General features: G+C 40.3%; 1 protein-coding gene across 4 annotated transcripts in view; it reads right to left on the reverse strand.

Annotated features, from left to right (window-relative positions):
* Positions 1–4,623: 4,623 nt before the first annotated feature.
* The window catches only part of TCF20 (transcription factor 20), a 182,500-nt gene continuing 165,792 nt past the window's right edge, over positions 4,624–21,331 (reverse strand). For 2 of the 4 annotated variants that reach the window (XM_054988399.1, XM_054988397.1), the window contains exons 3-6: positions 17,833–17,926; positions 13,092–13,141; positions 9,107–9,232; positions 4,624–5,885 (exon numbers count right to left, since the gene is read on the reverse strand). In XM_054988399.1, coding sequence (XP_054844374.1) covers positions 9,149–9,232; positions 13,092–13,141; positions 17,833–17,926 — 228 coding nt within the window. In that variant the 3' untranslated portion in view covers positions 4,624–5,885; positions 9,107–9,148. The remainder of the gene's footprint in view (positions 5,886–9,106; positions 9,233–13,091; positions 13,142–17,832; positions 17,927–21,331) is intronic. The other 2 variants (XM_054988400.1, XM_054988401.1) reach the window with 2 other exon arrangements.

Below are 21,331 nucleotides of genomic sequence, written 5' to 3' on the forward strand. Positions count from 1 at the left end.
TCTTTTTCAGGCTTGATGTTACCAAAAAAAATTTTTTTTTACGTATAAAAAATGTTTGGGGAGGGGGTGAATGCCTTAGGACTTGATATTAAGTCCTGTTCAGGTCTGTATTGTGTTAGATGCAGAGCAGATTCAAACAGTGGTGGTTTCAGGTTACACCTAGCTCTTCCCTGGGCAAGAGGTAATAAATCGATTACACTCCACAATAAAAACAAAGTCCAACAATTATTTCTAATCTCTCTATAAACCAAAGAGACTCAAAATCTTGTTCTTGGAAGAGAGCACAGAAATCACTTGGAAGCCATTTTATTAATTCAGGAGATAAATGTAAGGTGCTGCATAATGTATAAATTGAGGCCAAACTAGGTATTTTCACCTACCTTGTGTTGTATGCTCACAGATACTATCTCTTGCTAGTCATGTACTTCTGGATTATCATCTGAATTTGAGTATCTTAAAAGTGGAAAGAAATTGTTTACAGCAGGGTAGGTCCCAAAGTAAAAGCCACCCCCCCCCCCAATCCATAAAATTCATTTTAAGGACCAATAAATTGACACAAGAGTGTGTGGAGCTTTTGAGTTCTTCAATACTCTTCTTCAGGCTAACCATTACAAAAAAAAATAATGTATAAATGGGGGGTGTTTGGGAAGAAACCCTACCCAGCACTAGCCCCCAGAAGCATGACAAGCACAACCGCAATACATGTATGTACATTTGGTATGATAGTTGCTAGTTCCTACTGGCTAGTGCTGATGTTGATTTACTCTTAAGCTATATCCAGTACAATTAATACATGAAAAGATTGGTGTATATCCATATTTTTACTCATGCAAACACTTAAAAATACAATTTTCCCTAGGAATGAAATGAATTAGACCAGAATCTACTTGTAATGTGGTCTAAAACTTTTTACATCCCCTTTGAATCATGACTATGGAGAAAGACCAGTATAGTAGAGTGTTAGACTAGGGTGAGGGTCTGGTATATCCAGGTTCAAATCCTTAGTCTGCATGGAAGTTTCCTGGGTGACCTTGAACCAGTAATACACTCTCAGCCTAACCTACCTCACAGGGTTGTGACAAAAAATGTAGGAGGAGAACAATGTGAGCTGTTTTGGGTCTGAATTAGGGAGAAAGGTAGAGGTGCAAATGAAGCAAATAAATGACTCCCATGGCTCCAAACAAATGGTTGCACAGCCATGGACTATGCAGGTTGTTCAAATTCTGTTGGAGATCAAGGGCAATGGGGACACAAATATTAAACTCTACTTGAGACCCATTCCTGAGATGTAACAATCTTAATCTTTGGTGAATTATGTTAGCTGGAAATGGAGGCTCTGTTACTACTTGGTCAGAAAAACTATCCTGATGTCATGCAAAAGTCCAGCTGAATCACAGTGAAACACTAATCAGAGAAAACTGTAAAAATGAAACTCATCAAGAATTGCAATGAACTTTTTAAAAGGTTTACAGAAAATGGAACTGAAAGATAACATTGATCAAATAAAGCATGCCCTCTAGTATCAGTTATTGGTTTAACATACTTAATTATGCTCCTGTGCAGAAGTTTCATTTTAAAAAAAATTAAAATCTTGTTTAGTAATTTTTAGTTGCAGAGAATAATGGTCAGACCTTCTGGCTCCTCTCCCTCTCTCCTAGCATTAAGGTGCTTTTCAGAAATACAGAGCAACAAAAGTAAACTTGAGGAAAAAACCATGCAGCAGCAAGAGAAATATTAATCATATGAAGCAATGAAAAACAGCAGACCCAACAGATTTAAGAACCAAAGAGTAAATTACCATAACAGCAAGTAATAATAGTTCAATCCTCTGCAGTATGGGGAATATTTAAACCCACTGAAATCAAAACCAGAGTGAACATTCAAGAGTTGTACAAAGTAAAAAATCTTGGTAACTGAAAGGGTCACCCATCCTCTCTCAATCTTGATGTACTTGCACATGCATTTCTCACTTTTCCTTACAAGCATGAGGCTACCAACTTCAGCCTTAAAAGTAACTAGTTGAAACTTGCAAGATTATTGGCTGTATGAGTTCTCATGAAGTGGGTATATATAGTATTCATACCTTGTGGAAAGGTACCTCTTCAGGATATAGTATTTTCCTTATGAACACAGCCCTTATCACTGTTTAGTAAAAAGTAAATCCCATCAATTACTTTAGAAGTCACTTCCAAGACTGCTGTCTTGAACTGCTGGTCAGCTCCTTGACTTCTGACCTGTGGAGTTCCATCTTATTCCCCATGTTCTTAACATCTACATGGAACTACTGGGTGAGATCATCCAGAGATTTAGATTGGGCTGTCACCAATATGCAGATCTCTCTTCCAGCTGAACCCAAGTACACTGTAGAAACCCTGAACCACTGCCTGGAGGCAATTTTGGAGTGATTGTGAACTAAAAAAACCTGAAGTTTAAGCCTGACAAAACGTAAATGCTACTGTGCTCCTCCTAAAAGAGGTGGTCTGTAGCTTTGGGGTGCTGCTGGATCCAGTAGGTGGTAGCTATAACCAGGAATGCTTTTTACTAGCTTCAACTAGTTAAGACAGCTGCAGCCTTTCCTCAGCAGAAAAATAATCTGTCCACCATGATGGATATCCCACTAACATCTGGATTAGATTATTGCAGTATGCTTTCCATGGCTTGTCCTTGAAATGTGTTCTGAAATCTTATTGGGATAGAATGCTGCAGCCAAGATATTGACTGGAGCGGGTCATAGGGAACCATATCACTCCAGAATTGGTCCATCTTCACTGGTTTCTGGATCCAATTGACTTTTAAAGCCTTATACTGTCTGGGGCCAACATGCTTTAAGGACTGCCTACTCCCATACATACCTACCTGATCATTCACTACAGTAAACTTCAAGGCCCTGCTTCAGGTTTTCCTGCCTTCTGAAGGCCTTCTCAGCCATGGCTCCAAGATTGTGGAATTCCTTCCCTTCAGTGTTTTATTCTTTTCTGTTTTTAGTTGTTAGCTGCCTTGGTAGCCCTGATTAGGCTGAAAGACAGGATATAAAACTAAACACCAAATCATCCTTTTGATTTATACCTTCTCTGCCATTAATGATACTCTTGTCACATCAGCTGTCTGCAGCATAATGTCGTTTAAAAAACAAGCGTCTCTCAGTGGAGTCCAGGGACATCTATGGTCCTCTTTGGTCTGGATCTCTCAAAGAACAGCCTCAAGAATAGGTATGGGAATAATGCTGGCAGTATGAGGTATAGGAACAGATGCAACTTGCCCAACACACTCCTTGGTCTTCAGAAACGTGCAGGTTTCATGGAGCCAAGACACTTAAATTTTATAAAACTGAATAGATTGAACAGATTCAGTTGACTCTGTAGCTTTTTTAAAAAAATCCAGAAAAACGTGCATTCTCTTATAATTGTATAGGTCCATGTACAGATTACTCCAAGCACACATCTTTTGCAATCAGTAAAAGTTTAGCCTTTACTAAATTGCCTCTAAAGACTCCAAACTGTATGGTCAATTCACAAGCTTCCAATGTCAATATTTTCATTACACTGTGGTTTCTGTTATTCTTTTCCAGAAAACACAATTAACAGATCCAACACTCATTTGTTTTCAGTTCCTTCACTGTACCAAAATATACCAACTACACATTGCTTGCTCACAATGTTGGGGGCTTTTGTCTTTTCATTCACTTTTTTTTTCCTGTTCTTAGATGAGTTTCACCTAGTTGCACTTTTCACAGTCACACACCCAGTTTGGTGGAGACAATTGAGGCTTATGAAATTATGCAAGTTGTAAAAGTAGAGAGATTTCCCCCCCTCTTTCTTCTTTAACACTAGAACTCATGACTATCCACAGAAATTGACTGGCAGTGGAGTCAGAAAAGATGAAGAAACGTACAATTTGCATATGGAATCTACTGCCCGAAGATATAGTGATGGCTACAGGCTTACATGTCTTCAAAAGGAGTTTAAACAGATGGATAACACACCAAAGACTATTAGCTATGACAGCCAAGTGAAAAATCCAGAGGTAGTATATGTCTGAATGCCAGTTGCAATGAGACAATCACCATGGAGGTGAGGCGGGGGGCAGAACTGACTTCATGTCTAGGTTATAGACTCCCTAAAAGCATAGGGCAACTACTCCTGAAAATAGGATGCTGGACCAGGGCTGCTTCTTATACACTTAAAATACATATTTCACACATTTCAAACAGAAATATGTCTTATGTTTACATTCGTTTTATGCCTACATGAAATGAAAATGGGGTTCCTGCTTTGTATCTCTTGGAAACACTTGAATACTTTGCTGTCTACTACTGCACAATAAGTCTGTTTGGCTAAATGAGATGTTGGAGCAGGAAAACAGAGATCAATCTAGTAAATCACTAGTAAACAACTCTAGATTTCCAGAAAAATGAGTAACAGTTCTGATGCTGGTACTCTCCAGGTTAAGATGCTCAGAGGACCTGTTGCACATTGGTGTAAACAGTCTTGTCCACTGTTTAAGATTATGGAGAGCCCATCTGAAAATAAGGCAGTTAAGACGATGTATAAACAACTCAAGACAACCACAAACAATGACTTTTTTTACAGGAAAAAGGAAATACATTAAAATCCACAGAAGAAACAAGGTTAAAATGAAGTTTATTAGGCTTTTTTTGTGATTTTTTTTGTTTTAGATTTTTTTTATATAAAACTGTTTGTGAAACAGCTATTTTATTCCCATGGCAGAGTGACCCCTGAAAGATGCACTAACCCCTTCTTAAGGCCTTAACAAGAGAAAAAGTTTTGTTTTTTAGAACTCAAATGTTTAAAAATTACACAATGTACAAACAAACAAAAAATAACCAAGTGGTGTATGCTGCTAAATTGACATTCTCCCTTCCTTCCTTTGGGAAACAAAAGACGGAGAAAAGAAGGGTTAACTGGATTTTCCTGGTCAGCTTAACACACACTGATTATGTCGACATTCAGACTTACTGGTGAATACCCCTTTCTGGTAGGCAAGCCAACACCCTCCTCTCAACTGCTCGGGGAAAAGGCTGCTGCTTCTTGGAATGATTTGGGAGTATTTGTCAATGCCGAGAATGGCTCAAATCCCCCACCTTTTGGTACAGACAGAATCATGTCTATAAGGTCAAAGTATATGTATATGAAGCTAGAAGAAGTCACGACATCAGTCTCCTGATTTTTTTTTTTAGGCTTCCTTTCTTAATAAAAATAAATAGTGTTCTTAAAAGAAAAAAAATAAATTCCCTCTTCATACATACACAAATACAAACATCCCACCCCCTGCAACCATTCATCCCCACCTCCCACCCCTTCAGACGTTGCCCTCCCCCCAAAAGTATTTTTTTTAAAAAACCTGGCTTTTCCATTGCTGAAATTGGAGTGAAGAGACAAATTTGATTAAACAAGCTGATAACTCCATACCTCCTCTTGAAGCAAGATGAGACCCATTTCCAAAGACTTTGTTTGGATTTAATTGTATTTGTCATGAGCAACTTGGAACGTATGTGGGTCTTATAAATTGAATTAAATGCATAAAAAGGGATAGCGCACCTTTCATTTAAAACAAGTCTATCAAGACTAAAAATAGATCTTTATATATATATATATATAATCTATATATATATTTATCCCACCCTCTGTAATTCCCCACTTTTTCTGCGTTTCCCTCCCTTTCCCATAGTCACTATGGAGATTGTATCCATGAAAACAGCTGGTTCAGACTCCTTGATCATGATGTTGTCAGTCAAGTGTGATGAAAGAGTTGATGAAGGAAGTGCTGGCATTGGCAGGCACGTCAAGAGAGGGGCATGACTGCACAGTGGGAAAGAATCCATTCAGTCTTGAATGTCTGCCGCTTTCTTATCTCAACAGCCTAACCTGCAGAAAAATAAGAGCAGTGCTATTAGGAAAAAATGTATGTTTGTGCTAAACTTTCCCATTAATTGGCCTAGCAAAATTAACACCAAGCCCTAAGGAAAAGTGGACCAAGAGAGCTTAAATTTTGTACAACAGTTTATGGAAATCTACTGATAATGCTTTTAAAAAAATTAAGAGTGTCATGGAAACAGTGGCATGATGGAAAGCCAAAGTCCATTCCCATGCACCTAGGTGTCCATGTCAGAACCCACTACATTTATTGCTAGGATGCAGGGTTGCAAGAGGAGTCAGTGTAGGGCTTATTTAAGCAGCTGCTGTCACAGGCTGGGGTGGTGCATTCTGACATGGTCACTTGATTAGTAGGGCATCTCTCCACAATGCATACATTCTGCGGAAACAATTAGACAGCAACAATTTAAAAACAAAGCCATCCCATAATGGGTTTATACTCTAACTTTTAGGATACTCAAGCTGGATATAGGCTACACACAATTCTATAAACCTTTTAAGTGAAAACATGATACAGTACCAACATATGCTTGGATGTTTGAAATTGGTTCAGATGTAAACAATAAGAACTATGCAAGGGAGAAACACCCAAGTTGGACGCCTAAAAATTGTCTAGGGCAGAACACCTCTCCACATCACCAGATTTTAGTGTACCACCCACAGTGACAGGAAACCAGTATAGCACAGTGAACCCAGTATAGCTTTCTGTCTCCCACATCCCACTCTCGTAGTCAGGATATGTCAGTGAGTATAATCTTCCTTCCAGTGGAGATGGGAGTATAAATCAAAACAAACACTATTATGTTAAACAAACACACTGCCATTAACAAAGAAAAGGAGAGATCCCCTGTTTGCTGTCACACTTCTAGAAGTCAAAGGGAGGACTTCTCAAACCTATCCCCCAAATAGGCAGGCACCTTTATCTGATATCAAAAGGCTCATACAAGCAAACAGGAAAACTGAAAACATTCTTGAAATCCCCAGAATGGCAAATGAATGGCATTCAAAATCAATTGTAAAATTTCTGGGCCTTATCTAGAAACTATCCAGCACCAGCACAGACAAGCAAGAGATACACAAAGCTCTCACATATTCTCCCTCTCCATGAGCTCTAAGCTTGTTCAGTTCAGTCCCTTAAAAAAAAAGGATCAAAAGTGCTGGGGCAGCTAGCTCATAAATAAAGGAACCCACAGCAAGGCATTCCATTACTGTGCCTGATGCACAGCACTAGAACAAGGTCCTCACCAGTCTTTAAAGTGCTTCCTTTAAAGGACACACAGCACACAGGACTAAACTAGTAAGAGGGCACATGCATAACATAAACCAAACTTCTCAATTCTAGATAGCATGTCTTCTACTACTTCTAGCTAACTGGTACAACTTGGCATTTAACAAATAAAAACAGTTAAAACATTCATTTTATATAGTATCACCAATACAACACTGAAAATTCATTCGGCTAGAAAAAATGTCACGTTTCAAGCTAAGCTTCAACAAACAAAAATGCTTGGTAAAGGGGTGGACAAATCTTTTCAGGCAGTAAAAAAATAAAAGTTCCACTTTGGACTAGGTTGATTAAAATAAGACTTAAGATAAGGCAATCAAGATACTTTAATATGTGAGGGACACATTTAGACTACAGGTTAAGATATACATCTTCTGGCCACTTTCTTAGTGTAGCAGAATCAATCTCTACAATTAAAACACTCATATCAGGGAAACTGCAGCTCTCATGTTTTATTTCATTTTGGCTTTAAACTTTACTATATTGAATGTACAAAAAGAAAGCTCCACTGAAACCAAGCATTAACATGCTTCCTTTTCTGCACATGTGGGAAAAAGATAAACAGATTACTTTAAAACACAATATAGTAGTAGCAGATGAACTTCATAGTGTATTTTCTGTTTCAGAACTCAAAAAATGACATACCAAACGGAAACATTAAATTGAGCTATGGTCCCAAAAATCTGAATGTCCAGGAGCCTATCACAGGTTGGATAACAACTATATAAATTTCTTCTGCAAACTTATCTACAATCATTAGACTACAGAAGCTAAGCATAATTTGTATTTATTGTAGAAATCAATCCAATCCAAACATAATTTGCACAAGCCAAGCATAATTTGTATTTATTGCAGAAATCAAAGTACATCTTAATCATCTATGGAACTAATCAAGTGAAAATTGTAAAAATCTAGAGTAATCATCTGTCATGAAGAGAGATTTCTGCTCCATAAATTTAAATGTGAGAACACATGAAGCTGCCTTATAACATCTCAGATCAAGGTTTATCAAGGTCAGTATTGTCTACTCTGATTGGCAGAAGCTCTCTAGGGTCTCAGGTTGCATACTTTTCACATCACTTATTATCTGACCCTTTTAACTAATCATGCTGGGTACTGAACATGGGACTTCCTGCAATGCAAAAGCAGATATTTTACCACTGAGTCAAGGCCCATTCTCTGGTTCTGTTCCTACAGGTATGCCCAAATACACATACTGAGAGGTAAATTACCCTTTTGCCTCACTTCATATATTTTCTCCTTGGAAGAAAATATAATATGTAAATGACTTAAATAACACTGTAGGTAGAGATGAGTGCTGCAGAGAGCGCTCTGTCATATTTTCAGGTTGCTCATTAGTCTGTGTACAGACAAATTCACAAACAGACCAAACAAGGCTGCCTCTTGCACTGTTTTGTCTTCCCAGGACAAAAAAAAGAGATAACTCTATTTTGTACAAGCTTTGACAGTCCATGGATCCCTTTCTTGAGAATTGACAGCACATTATGACCTTATGAAGCTCTTATCTTTGTCTTTTCTTCTATTCTATGTGTTCCAGAAAGTGAACAAGAATGACCTGAACACTGCTGGGCCAATTACTGATACCAACTTACTAAGGCTCAAAGGTAACAGTGAAAAAGACTGCAAAGTGCCGATCCATTGATGAACAAATTAGCCCTCTCGCCCAAGCCCTTAGGTATTTGTGTAAAAATAAAACAGAGGAATATGTCAAACATGCTTGTATAGAAAATGTAGCCCTTCACTTATAAAAGGGAAAGATCAGTATAGCAATACCAGGATGAAACCACCAAACTGAAGTGAATAGGAGTCCCCATTAAAATCCCAGGATAGTAAAATCACCACCTACTTCTCCCTCAAATCGGGGAAAAGGTGGGAGGGCAAACTGAAAATCCTTCCCTCAACTCACCTGTGCTTGTTTTTATTTTCATTCCCGAACACACTTCCCCCCTCACCCCCGCTCCGACTGCTCTGTGCTGAGGCTGCCTTTCACCATCTTGTTCTGCAAGGAAGGAAGAGAGCAAGGGAGGAGGGGCTGATGATGCAGTATGCCAAGTTGGAGATGAAGGAGAAAGAAGATGATAAAAGGAAGAGAGAGAAGAAAACGGGAAATATTTGGAGATAGAAAGAGAGAAAGAGGCGTCAGTACTAGAACACCAAATAGAATTTTGCAGGCAGGATTTCTCCATGACAGCAATTAGAATTTTTGTGAAGCAAGAGGACTGTTGAAAAGTATACAGAGTTTAGTTAGAAAATGGAGCTACAAAAAACTTGCAAGATGAGCAACCCAGCCACTGGCTTAATTGGATTGTACTTTTTTATACTTCTTTAAGTGTTCTGAAAGGATATTTTACTATCCCCTAATATTAACTGTTTCCACCATTTACATCAGAAATGTCAAATTTGGTTTGAAAATCCTGGATTTCTCTTTGGTAGAGATTCTAACAATATAGTTAATTATCACATGGATAGAAGGCATCACCATGTGACAAAGTAAACTCCAAAATAACTTATTTGAAAGACTCCTCCCTCATAACTTTCAACTATATCTCAACTGTAAAAAAGAAACTTCAACTCTGCCCTACACCTCTTTAGGAGCAAGACAGCTGCTTTTGGTTTCCTTTGGAAGAAAAAGTGGCTTATAAACAGAATGATGCATTTCATTGTAATTAGCAACGCAGAGAAAGAGCAAAAATTGTTAGTGGGTTAAAAAAAATCTTTGTAAAGGCTAACTTAAAACCCCATGCCAGAGAAAGATCATTTAACGTTACAAAGGCTGAGTGGAAGCAGAATGATATAAAACAAGAACATACATGTTCATTTTCCACAGACATGCATAATTAGTATACAAAGTGCAGAATTTTCATGGCAAAGTTTTTGTGTAACCCACACCCTTCTCAGTATAAAGGACAGAAAATGAGTATGGATTTAGAGGAAATTACTTGCAATTACATGGGAAAACAGCACATTTCTCTTTATTAGAACATTTGGATCAGATCAGAGATAATAAAAGATGCATTCATTCATCAGAGGAAAGTACTATATATACAGTAAAGGGAACCTTTGTATTTCCTCCTTGGTGAAGCAAAACTTTAGCCCATAAAAATAAATGAACAAGTATGAGGAAGAAGAGCTGCTGAAGCTGCATACCCATTTCTCACACAAAGAAATCAAGAAAGAAAAAAAAACAATTCAACCCTTGGTTCCTTAGCTTACTCTAATGTATTTCTTTATGGCCCTGTAAGGATCTTATAAATTTCCACCACGTTGCCTATTCTGTCAACACATTTTCAGAAGGCATGGAGTAAAATGGATTAGCTTCTGCCAGACTTCAGTTCCCCTGCCAAACCTTGGACACTATCAGACCAAATACTGCCACATTCAATAAATTCAACTGAGCTACAGAGGGCAAAAAAATTAACAAACCTAACCTCCACTTGTCATTTTCAAACGAAATAGAAGATATCGAGTAGTTTCACACCAGTGTATGGGAAGAGGAAAGGGGTCAGGTTGTTTAGCTATAAAGGACGTTCTCAGAGGGGACCATCTGTGCAGAGCAACTGTGAGCATTCTAGAATTCTAGTGAAGGAACTGGTGCTACTGACCCCCTTCCTATCTGAAATGCCTCAAAGCAAGCACCTCCTCACTCGATTTCTTTGCCACTATTCCAAAACGTCGTGAAGCGATGTCCCCCCATGGGTCAGTAATGACACAGTGCTTACTTTTACCTACTCCAAAAGGTAAGTTACCAGCAGTGGGGGAAAGGGTGGGTTACGTGACTGCACATGACTACTTCAAAAACAACAGTTACAAATAAGCAATTTTTCTTCTTTGTGGTCTGTGCAATCACATGTATGGGAAACTGGTTAGCTGATATACCTGGAGGAGGAAGATGTCCTCCAGAAAATAAGCTATGAATAACTGCAATGCAAAAGGCTATCCCCATCCTCACAATAACAACAACAAAATAGTATTTGATTTATATACCGCCCTTCAGGACAACTTAACACCCACCCAGAGTGGTTTACAATGAATGTTATTATTATCCCCACAACAATCACCCTGTGAGGTAGGTGGGGCTGAGAGAGCTCTGGAAGAGCTGTGACTGACCCAAGGTCACCCAGCTGGCTTTAAGCACAGGAGTGGGGAATCAAATCCAATTCTCCAGATTAGAGTGTAATCTGTGGTTCTCCTAACCACTACACCAAACCGGCTCCTTTGCTCATGTGTTCAACACATAACATTTCACAGACATGGCAGCAACAGCCCATTGTTTTACACAAGTCTGTAAGAGAAACAGTCAAAGAATTGACCAAGCCTGAGCTGAATGGCCTTTCAACACCAGCTAGAAATTCTCCACGGAATGGGAAGGGAAAAGAGAGAACTGCTCTCTTAACTGGGGAACCATAGATTGGTCAGAAATGCTGACCACCAGTGCTGTTTCTTTCAAGAAAACACTCGAAGGGAGACTGTGAAGCACCTGCTTGGTAAATTTCAAACAATGCAGGCAAAAATCAACTTTACCACCAAGGTAAATCAAAACAATAATGTCAACCTGTGATAAGGATTTTCATTTTGAAGATACTGCACTTACAAAAGATGGCATAAGAACACCAGAAACAATGAAGAGAAAACTAAAACAAAAGTATGTTCCCGATCAAAACAGCATGAAGGTACTCAGCCTGTCCTTGAAACATACATTAATAATCAAAATCTCCAGGGGCTACAACTTTCCCAGAATTAGTTTGGCATAGGCACAGAACCTCTATATGTGGGACTGTACAAAGAATATGGGTTCTTCTGAATTCTGCTGAACTTTAATATCTACAGTCTTGTCATGATATTATCAATTCAGTTCATTTACTGGAAAATAAAAAGTAGTTTAGTTCAACAGGGATCAACACAAACCAGGGTAACATGAATAATTCTGAAGGAACAACAAGCATATTCAGTTTCCTGAGGTTTGGTTGTTTTTGAAGCCCCAGTGACATGACCTATGCTGCTTGAAAGCAGTCTGCATTTATAGTACTGCTATTTAACAAAACAGCCCTCTACTTTGGAAAACCAAATTTCTGCTCTGAAATAAACATTTTTATAGATTTTATAGAGGTACATGGCAGCCTTCAAACAGCTTCCTACTTATTACTCTACATTGTCTATGATTAGAGAAACAAGAATAGAATCCCCAGTATCCAACTCTATACAAAATGAAGATATTTAATTACAACTTATTTAAAGATGCAACTGTGCTCTGTCTTCTAGAACTTTCTGTTACAGATACGGCACAAATTCTGGTGCCAGAAACAGAATTTGATTCTCCCATAAACATAATTTCCACTTTGTGTAATTTTGGCTCTGTACTAAAATCAATGTTCTTCCTACTTGATATTACTTAGCTAAATAATGAGATACACAACTTGTTTCTCAGTTTGGAGTTTTAGGAAATATAGTATTTCTGTGTCCACAGATATAGACTGTGGCAACATATTCAGAACTGAACAGGCATGTGGCGATTATCTGGCCAGTAGTGTTCAGCACTGCAATTACTTCTCATCAACTACAAGACGCTCAAGCCTCCCACAGATCCACTGATGGGAGGAACTTTCCAACCTGTTCCCCCATTTATTCTTACAAATTCCTTCCTCAATTATTTCCCATTTTTAACAAAAATCAGAAACTCAGGACAAAAACTATGGACATAAAAATTCTGAAATAAAACTAATTCAATAGAAAAATACAAAATGCAGACTCTCGTCTGACTTTTCCAATCTCACATACTCCACCACAACATAGGAACACTTCCTTTTAGAAAATTACCCAGAATGATAAATATTGCCTTAAAATGTACTGTTGTGTCTAGTAAAGGCCAATGTTAAATTGGTATCTTTTATTACCTTGTGCTTGGGGCACCTCACTGAGAAATTCTCTTCGTTTAGTAAACAATCTAGAGGAGGAAAAGAAAACAGAACACAAAATTATTGGTAAAACAAAATGAAATTCCACAATAAGCGTGCTAATTTGATACTCAAGGTAGCTACAAGGGCTTTCTCTTCATAGAAATAGCAGAAGTTATAAAGGCGATGTGACTGTACTATTCTGAGTGATCAGCATGCTGAGCTACATCATCCAAACTTTTGCAAAACTAATTCCTTAGAAAAAAACAAATCACAACTCTCCAACAAAACACAAGCCTTATTTAACCACACACTCCACACACAGAGGATTTATACACTTACAGCAGGATTCATATTTTGTCTACACCTCACTTCTTCAAGATGCCTGCCCACAGCACACAGAAAACCGTCAGCTCCTAATCCAGTAATCACTTCTTTTAAATCAAATGCCTGACAACAGTGTTGTACCTGCTTCACTAGCTCCACATAATATAATTACTGTAGGTATGATATATTTGAAAAAGATGTCTGGTTGCTGCCAAGTATGTACTCAAAAGCCTTAACCAAACTAAGACTCCCAAGCCTACGTTTACTAAATGCATACTATAAAGACCCTTCTCCATAAGCCTCATTGTTCTAGATTCATTCCAGGTATTCCAGGTTATTCTATAGATTCATTCCAGAACCAAAATGACCAAAAGTGCAATTTTCTCGAGAACAATTACTTTTCCCTAGGCATCCTTTTTAGTGCATATTTTAGGCATTTGAGTCTGCTGCAAGTGATATTACTGGGTCAGTTGCCCTTAGTCTAATTTTAGATGTATCTTCAGAACATTTGAGACTTCAGAAAGCCGTTTATCCCTTCCCCACAATTCTTTACAACTCAAAAGCAACTCCCTCAGGTTGCTGCCCATTTAGCCTCATATGTTAGAGGGCACTCAAAGCAAGGCCTCTGAAGATGACCAAAGAGGATGGCTAGATTCATATGGTATGCTGGTCCAAAGCCATATGTGTTTTTAAAGGTAAATTACCAGCACCTTGAACTGGGCCTGGGAGCAAAGGCAGATGAAACAAGACTGGAGTGATATGGTCCCTGCAACCCACTCCACTCAACATTCAGGCTGCAGTATTCTGTACCAACTGTAGCTTCATATAGTAGATCCCAATGTAGGGCAAATTGTACTAATCTAATCTAGATGTTGTCATAGCACCACAGATGAAATGCATGCCTGGCCACTACTGCCACCTGTTTATCCAATAGGAGGCCCAGGTGCAGCAGCACCCCACCATGCTACAAAACTGCTACTTTAGGGGGAAAGCAATCCCATCCAGAACATGAGATATCCCCATGTCTGGGTTGAACTTCCCACAATTTTGTTGGGGTTTATTTTCAGCTTGTTAGTCTTAATTTATTCCAAAACTGCCTTCAGGCACCTGTTCATAATTTCCACAGCCTCCCTGGATCTGGCAGAAATGTGAAATAGAACAACTGAGTATCATCCACATATTGATGGTAGCTCAGCTCAAATCAATGGATGATATCTTCCAGCAGCTTTACACAGGAGGTCAAGAGAAAACCTCACGGAACGCCACAGTACAAACATCAAAGGGCAGAGCAGTCCCCCAGCACCACTCTCTGGAGCTGCCCAGACACTACTCAATAATGGTACAGAGACTGGACAGAAGTTATTCAGTTCTCCTGGGTCCAGAGTAGGTGTCTTTAGGAGTGGATGCTCCAAAGTTCGCTTCAAGGTAGGGGTAACTACCCAATTTCTAAGGGACGCATTTACTATCTCCCAGACCTAGTCTGCCAGCCCTCCCCCCAGCAGATTTAAGCAGCCCGGAGGGGCCTGGTGATAGGTCTCAATCTTCCAAGAATCCTGTCCAAATCCTCAGACTGGACAAGCTGAAAAGTATCCCACACAACTGAACAAATCGGCAACCTGGGACCATCCAATTATGTCACTATTAATGTAGAGTCCAAGTAGGAACAGATGTGAGAATGTTAACTGCAAAGCATTTAGCAAAGTAATTAATCACAGTGGGCTGCAGAGCAGTCTACCTCCTCCTGTAGGCCAGAACCCAATAGCCCCTGACCAACTGAAAGTGTACCACTGGTCTACGCTGCACAAATGCAAGGTGGCAGAGAAATATGGTCATATTTGTTTGGAGTGATTTTTACTATAAGCCTTCTTGCATCCTGCTTTTCACGAGACAGGCAAGGTAAAACATTTTAAAATAATAAAAAGATAAATATGAGTGGCATGGAGTGCTTCTCAGCCATGGGAGCCATTTGGCTACTGCACAGCAAACAATGGCCAAGAAGCACTCCCTGTTCCTCCCCCACGCACTTACACAAAATGGGTAGACAGGAAGGCAGCACTGCTCCTCCACTTTCTCCTCCATTCCCCACTGATGCTAGTTAACAAAGCACTTATTTCACCTAGTTTCATTCATAAGAAATAAGGACCTCTTTCAACACAAATTAATTAGGTTTAGGGTTATGAATGAAACTTTTTGCCGAGTATGTTCACAACTCCATGTTTTGATAGCCACCAATCTATTATTATTCCAAACAGGAAAGGAAAACAGAGGGGGGCATTGCCACCTTCTGCATGCCTGATCCCGGTCAGGTGAAGGTGGGGGACGCACATTGCCACCTGCTCCATTCCTGATCCCGGCCGGCTGAAGTTGTGGGGGGTGGGGGCGGAAATTGCCACCTGCTCTGCGCCTGATCCCGGCCCAGTAAAGGGGGGGCTGTCATGAGTCAGCCTCAGCCTCAACTGGCCACCTCTTGCCCCAGAGTCCTCCTCAGAAGATGAGCAGGAAGGGTCAGCAGGATCTCCTCTAGAGCCAGAAGCCCCTGCCGAAGCTATTGGAGAGGAGGAGCAGTCAGAAACCACTGCTGCTGCTCTAAAGGGAATTCAGCAGGAAGAGCCAGGAGCCTCTGCAGAGGCTGTTGGGGACGAGGAACAGCCAGAAACCTCCGCAGAGGCTGTAAGAGACAAAGACTCCCCCAGGGCAAAAGCGAAACCCGAGCACCTGGAGCCAGCTGAGAGGAGGAAACATAGAGATTAGACAGCTCTGCTGGAGAGAAGGAGTGCTCGTTTACAGGCACAGCACCGATTGGGGCTATTAGGCAAAGAGGCAACATCTGTTCCTAATTAGGACAGCATAAAAGAGAGACGCCGAAGAAACCAACCGTGGAAGCAACTCAGCTCGCCACTCCCTGATACCAGAGGTGTACGCCGCGCCGCGTGCCTTGCCTTGTGCCCTGCTCTGCTTCTTGACTGGACTCTGACCTCGGCCTGCCTTCTGACTTCCCTTCTGCCTGCTCCTCTCTCTGACTGACGTATTGGCCCTGACACTTGGCCTGACTTCTGGACCCTTGTTTGCTGCCTTCTGGACTACTGACTTCCTGGCAGTACCAGTGAGCCTCCTGCCTGTTGTGTTCAGCCCTGCAGTACCAGAGAGCCTCCTGCCTGTTGTGTTCAGCCCTGTGCGCGACAGGGACGGACATTGCCACATCCTCCGCTGCTGACCCTGGCTGGGTGAAGGAGCACATTGCCTCCTGCTCTGCTCCTGATCCCAGCCGAACAGTGGTGAGGGGGTGACATTGCCACCTGCTCCTCTCCTGATTCTGTCTGGGTGAAAGTGGGGGTGGCGGGAATTGCCATCTGCTCTGCGCCTGATCCCGGTCAGGTGAAGGCAGGGTATGCGCATTGCCACCTGCTCTGCACCTGATCCCGGCTTGGGTTTCCTGCCGTGGCAGCGCCCTCTGGTGGCACACCAGGGTAGGAAGTGAGTTGTCTAGAACATACACTTTTATATAGTAGGATTTGTGAGCCATCTTGGGAGAAGGGCACAGAGGCCAAATATGAAAGGCTGCCTGAGCAGCATCCAGTGTCTTATTTGGGAGGCCATTCTGTTTAGTTATCTTTTAGAAAAAGAACCAATGCTTCTGAAATATAGAATAGAGAAAAAGCCCACCCGTATACCTGGGATGGGCGGTATATAAATTGAAATATAAATAAATAAAAAAATAAATACCTGTCAATATAATATGACCAAATACCACAGCAAAGGCCCTGTTGAATCAGTTTCTAAAAGTACCTGAGGTCAGTGCTGAATTATGATAGACATTATACAAGCACATTTATTTTTCATAATCCAATAAAAATAATTCAGCAGGTAGAAGACACAAAGCATGTAGTTACAACCCATGCCCTGAAGGAAAGAGCTTACCGCTAAGTACAATGGCTATTTTTGTCGCTCTAATCCTATTCACCAGTCTGCACTGCTGGACTCTTGCCAATCTCTAGAAGCAAGCTTAACTGTGTCTCTGGCACTCCAAATGTCTTATGATTACAGGAGGCATATACTAACATTGATTAACTCTTTCTTGGGAGAAAAGTTGGAGACTACACAAATCAAGAGTGTTAATTCTGCATTTAGCAAAATGTGAAGGTAGCTCCAATTAAAAGCCTAGAGTATATTTCACAATAGGTTTAACCTCTGTATCTTAGGTAAATATCAGTTTTGTGGGTGTCACCTATAAGTAAAACTCTGGTGTTTGAAGCAGATTATTTTTCCCTCTTGGAATTTACTGTAAAACGGTGCCATATCCTGTTCCACAGACTGTTCTACTTCAGAAGCAAGCAGTTTTTAAAGTATTTCTTTTATAAAACGTTTATGAATCAGCAAGAAGTTATTTTGAGATTACTGCCTTGTTATTTATTACCTGCATCAATGGCACATGGATAATGGTATCGGAAGGAGCAACCTTTGTTGTAGCAGCCTAAAGTGGCTCCTGCCTCCTGGCAATGAGAACATTTCTGGAACAAACAGAAAAATAAAACATTAATATACATACAAACCTTAGACACTTATTCTATTTCTCTCACATAACATTTCATTTGTATAGACACTTGTTCCTCATGCTAAAAGCAAGTTTAGACCCTCTCACAGGTGAGAACCAATGCCAGAAGCAGAACATGATGAGCTGGGAGAGAAAGTTCTACAAGATTTGACAGAAAATCTGAGTTTGTGTAAAACATTAAAAAAATACAACTTGTTGCTCACTAATGCTATGTAGACAGAATATTAAATACGAAGAATAAATTATAAGCCTATTTAGTATTAAATGATGTAAGATTACATTTTATATTGTGAGGGATAGCACGCAACTATTTTGCATGTGGATTCTGAAAATCATCATAAGTTTAGAAGTCTGTCTCGCTATAAAAAGTTTCAGAAGCAGTGACTTAAAATCAGAGAATCACAGAGTTGGAAGGGGCCTTACAGACCACCTAGTCCAACCCCTGCCTGATGCAGGAACAGCCTAAAGCATACCAGACAAGAATTCCTTCAGCCACTTCTTGAAGACTGCCAATGAGGGGGAACCCACCAAATCCCTAGACAGCTGATTCCACTGCTGAATTACTCCTTTCCTTTCCTGATACAACTCTTTTGGCCACAGCCATCAGCCTAATCCCACATAGAGAAGGGGTGGTGGTGGAGCTCACTCCAATCACAAACTTTTTTAAAATTTTAAACTGGATTGCTAAAGGGTAGGATGCCAGTGACCTGGTGGCATATGGTTCCTTATCTTGTAAAAGAGAAGAAAGGCTCTGATTAATATTTGTGAGCTCATTCTTCTCAAGTATTGAGGTAATCCATCTGTCTCTCCTTACTGAAATTGGGACACTCGGTAACTAGATGAGCCAAGGTACCTATCTTCCCAGTATTGCAGAAACACCAGCTTTCTGAAAAGGGAACTCTAAAAAAGTGATTTTTCATTTCTAGGATTAATACGGCATTTAATCTAGCAGCCAAAAAAAATCTCAATTTCAGGTAACTGTCATGAACTTCAAATATGCTGGTAAAGTAGCTGGAGATTCAGGCCCCTTGTAGGCAAGGGAACATACTCTCCTTGCTTGCTGATCTGTGATTCTGGAATCTAGCATCAGTAGCTGCTTTTTGACCTTTTGGAATGTGGTTTTCTCGCTTCCCATCAAGAGTAGTAAAACCGGAGTAAAGCCTAATTGTTCCAGTCTCTGATGGACCCAGTCTCTTTCATTTACTCTGGAAGGGATCGTCTCCTAGTCTAAAAAGGAGTTTAGATTTATAGTTAAAATGAATGTTAATTCTGAGTCTAAATGCATCCAGCCAAGCTACTGACTCTAATGAAGGAACTGCAAATGCTTGGCAAGTATCGATACTGGATACATACTTTGGCAAACTGGTTTTTTTCTCAGGAATTTTAATAAGAAGGAATCAACAGTCTCAGTTATACCTTCTACATGTTTTGGCACCATAAAGTATCATTTGATTAATTTTACCTCAAAAAGTCCTTATAGCTGCTGGGTAATACTTCCCTCCTTTTGTGTAAAAAAAAGTGTCAAGACATTTAAATATGGTGTTATCTTACGAGATAGACAGGAACTGGTTTTTCCAAGACAGGTCTTGGGAGAATATCATTCCTAAATATCTAAACGTTAGCACAAATATCTACTGTGCTGATATTTTATGGATAAAATAAGTAAGCATGTGTGGCAGGGAAAGCGCCCTTTAAACTTCAGCTGGCCTGCTGGGGGATCTCTCCCTTGCTAGCCAACTGAAGCATAGGAAGTGATGCTGCTTATTTCACCCAATGGGAGGGGGAGGAGGAAACTCCCTCTTCCCCCTCCCATCAGGAAGTTTCCATGTGCTCCAAATCTTCACAGAGCATACGGAAGCAGGGTAATAAGCGGTTTCCAAAGCGGCCTGCCACTTCGGAAACCGCTTATTTCCATTTTTTCCCCACTTCGGAAATTCTGAAGTGGGAAAACCAAATCTTTCCGTCCCTGTACACCCCTATTGTCTACCTACTGGATTTACCTCTTGATCCCTTCCTCCCCTGTTTAACAGGGGGTCGCTATATGGGAAGTCTTCCTTTTCTGGGTCAAACATCTCTAAGCTTATATTACATCCATATGCACCAATACAAATGTTAGTCCCCTATTATTAAGTAATGCTTCGATAGCCCTTCTCTTGCTTCTGAGACAAATCCATCTACATTCGCCTAAATTGTTCCAGTTTCTTACTAACTCTTCTTTCCTTAGGACGGGGGATAAGTATGCTGTTATCAATAAAAAGGAGACTGTTGGAAGGGCCAAAAAACCCGCAAGTGCTAGAGAGGTAGAAGCCACTATTCTCACTTCTTTTATATTCAAAGAGTTTGCAGTTAGGCATGTTAATCCTCCACAAAAGTATCCCTTTTTGTTACATCTTTCAGCACTAAATGAGAAGGTAATACACCCTTCTACAAAGATTTCTTCTGAAACCCTTGTTTCCAGGATCAGCAGGATGTGAAATGTCTTGATCTGAGTATAGATTTCAAGGAATCTGTATTTTGAAAGTCCATCCTGAAGAATTCCATGAATTTTTTTTGAATGTTAGACTTTTCTCTAGTCATTTGGTATTTGTGACCTCTTGTTCCTTATTAAAACTAGATTTTACAATTCTGTTTGGCCAGAGGTTTTCACAGTTCCAGTGTACCTCTTCCTCTATAGTACCACTAGTTAGAGGAGATGACGTCTTGGTTGAAACATGGGTCAGAGTCTGTGTTTCTCTCCTCTGGGGCTAATCTTCTTTTATTTTCCCTCTCTAGCCCCTCCACATTCTCTTGTTGCCTGGTATTAGTTGTTGTGTTTGGGGAGGTGTCACAAACCCATGTCCAACTCTGGCTTGGGCTGACCTTCCCCTACCCTGAGGTAAAACTTCTCGTCTTTAAGCCTATGAAGCTGTATACTGGGCTGGGAAGCCTCTGGTAGCATGGTTGATGTGTAGCTTCAACTTTCTTTCTTGTCCCACCCTTATGGAATATTAAAAATGGTTACCCAGCCAAGTCTTAGTAGGGGACAGATCAGGGGTTTGCGCTTCCCTTTAGCAGAATCTGGCGCACACAAGACTTGGGGAGGTTCAAAATGAAACAGGAGGTTTATTTACAGTAGGTTAAGTCAGAAGGCAGGTGTTTGAATTGAAGTAACAGAAAGGTTTTTGTACAGCAACTTCACTGGTGTGAGGCACAAAACACTTGGTTTCTTTGAGAGGCTGGCACTGCTTCACAAAAGTTTCACTTTTTACACACAAACACTGCACGACTTCCCCTCCTCTCCAGACATTAGGGTGCTCTACTGTGTCAAACCGTTACTAGATTCTGGGCAGGCATTATAGTTATGAGCTACAACGCTTTTCCT

This window comes from Eublepharis macularius, chromosome 9, assembly GCF_028583425.1.
Source record: "Eublepharis macularius isolate TG4126 chromosome 9, MPM_Emac_v1.0, whole genome shotgun sequence".
NCBI classification, from domain to species: domain Eukaryota; kingdom Metazoa; phylum Chordata; class Lepidosauria; order Squamata; family Eublepharidae; genus Eublepharis; species Eublepharis macularius.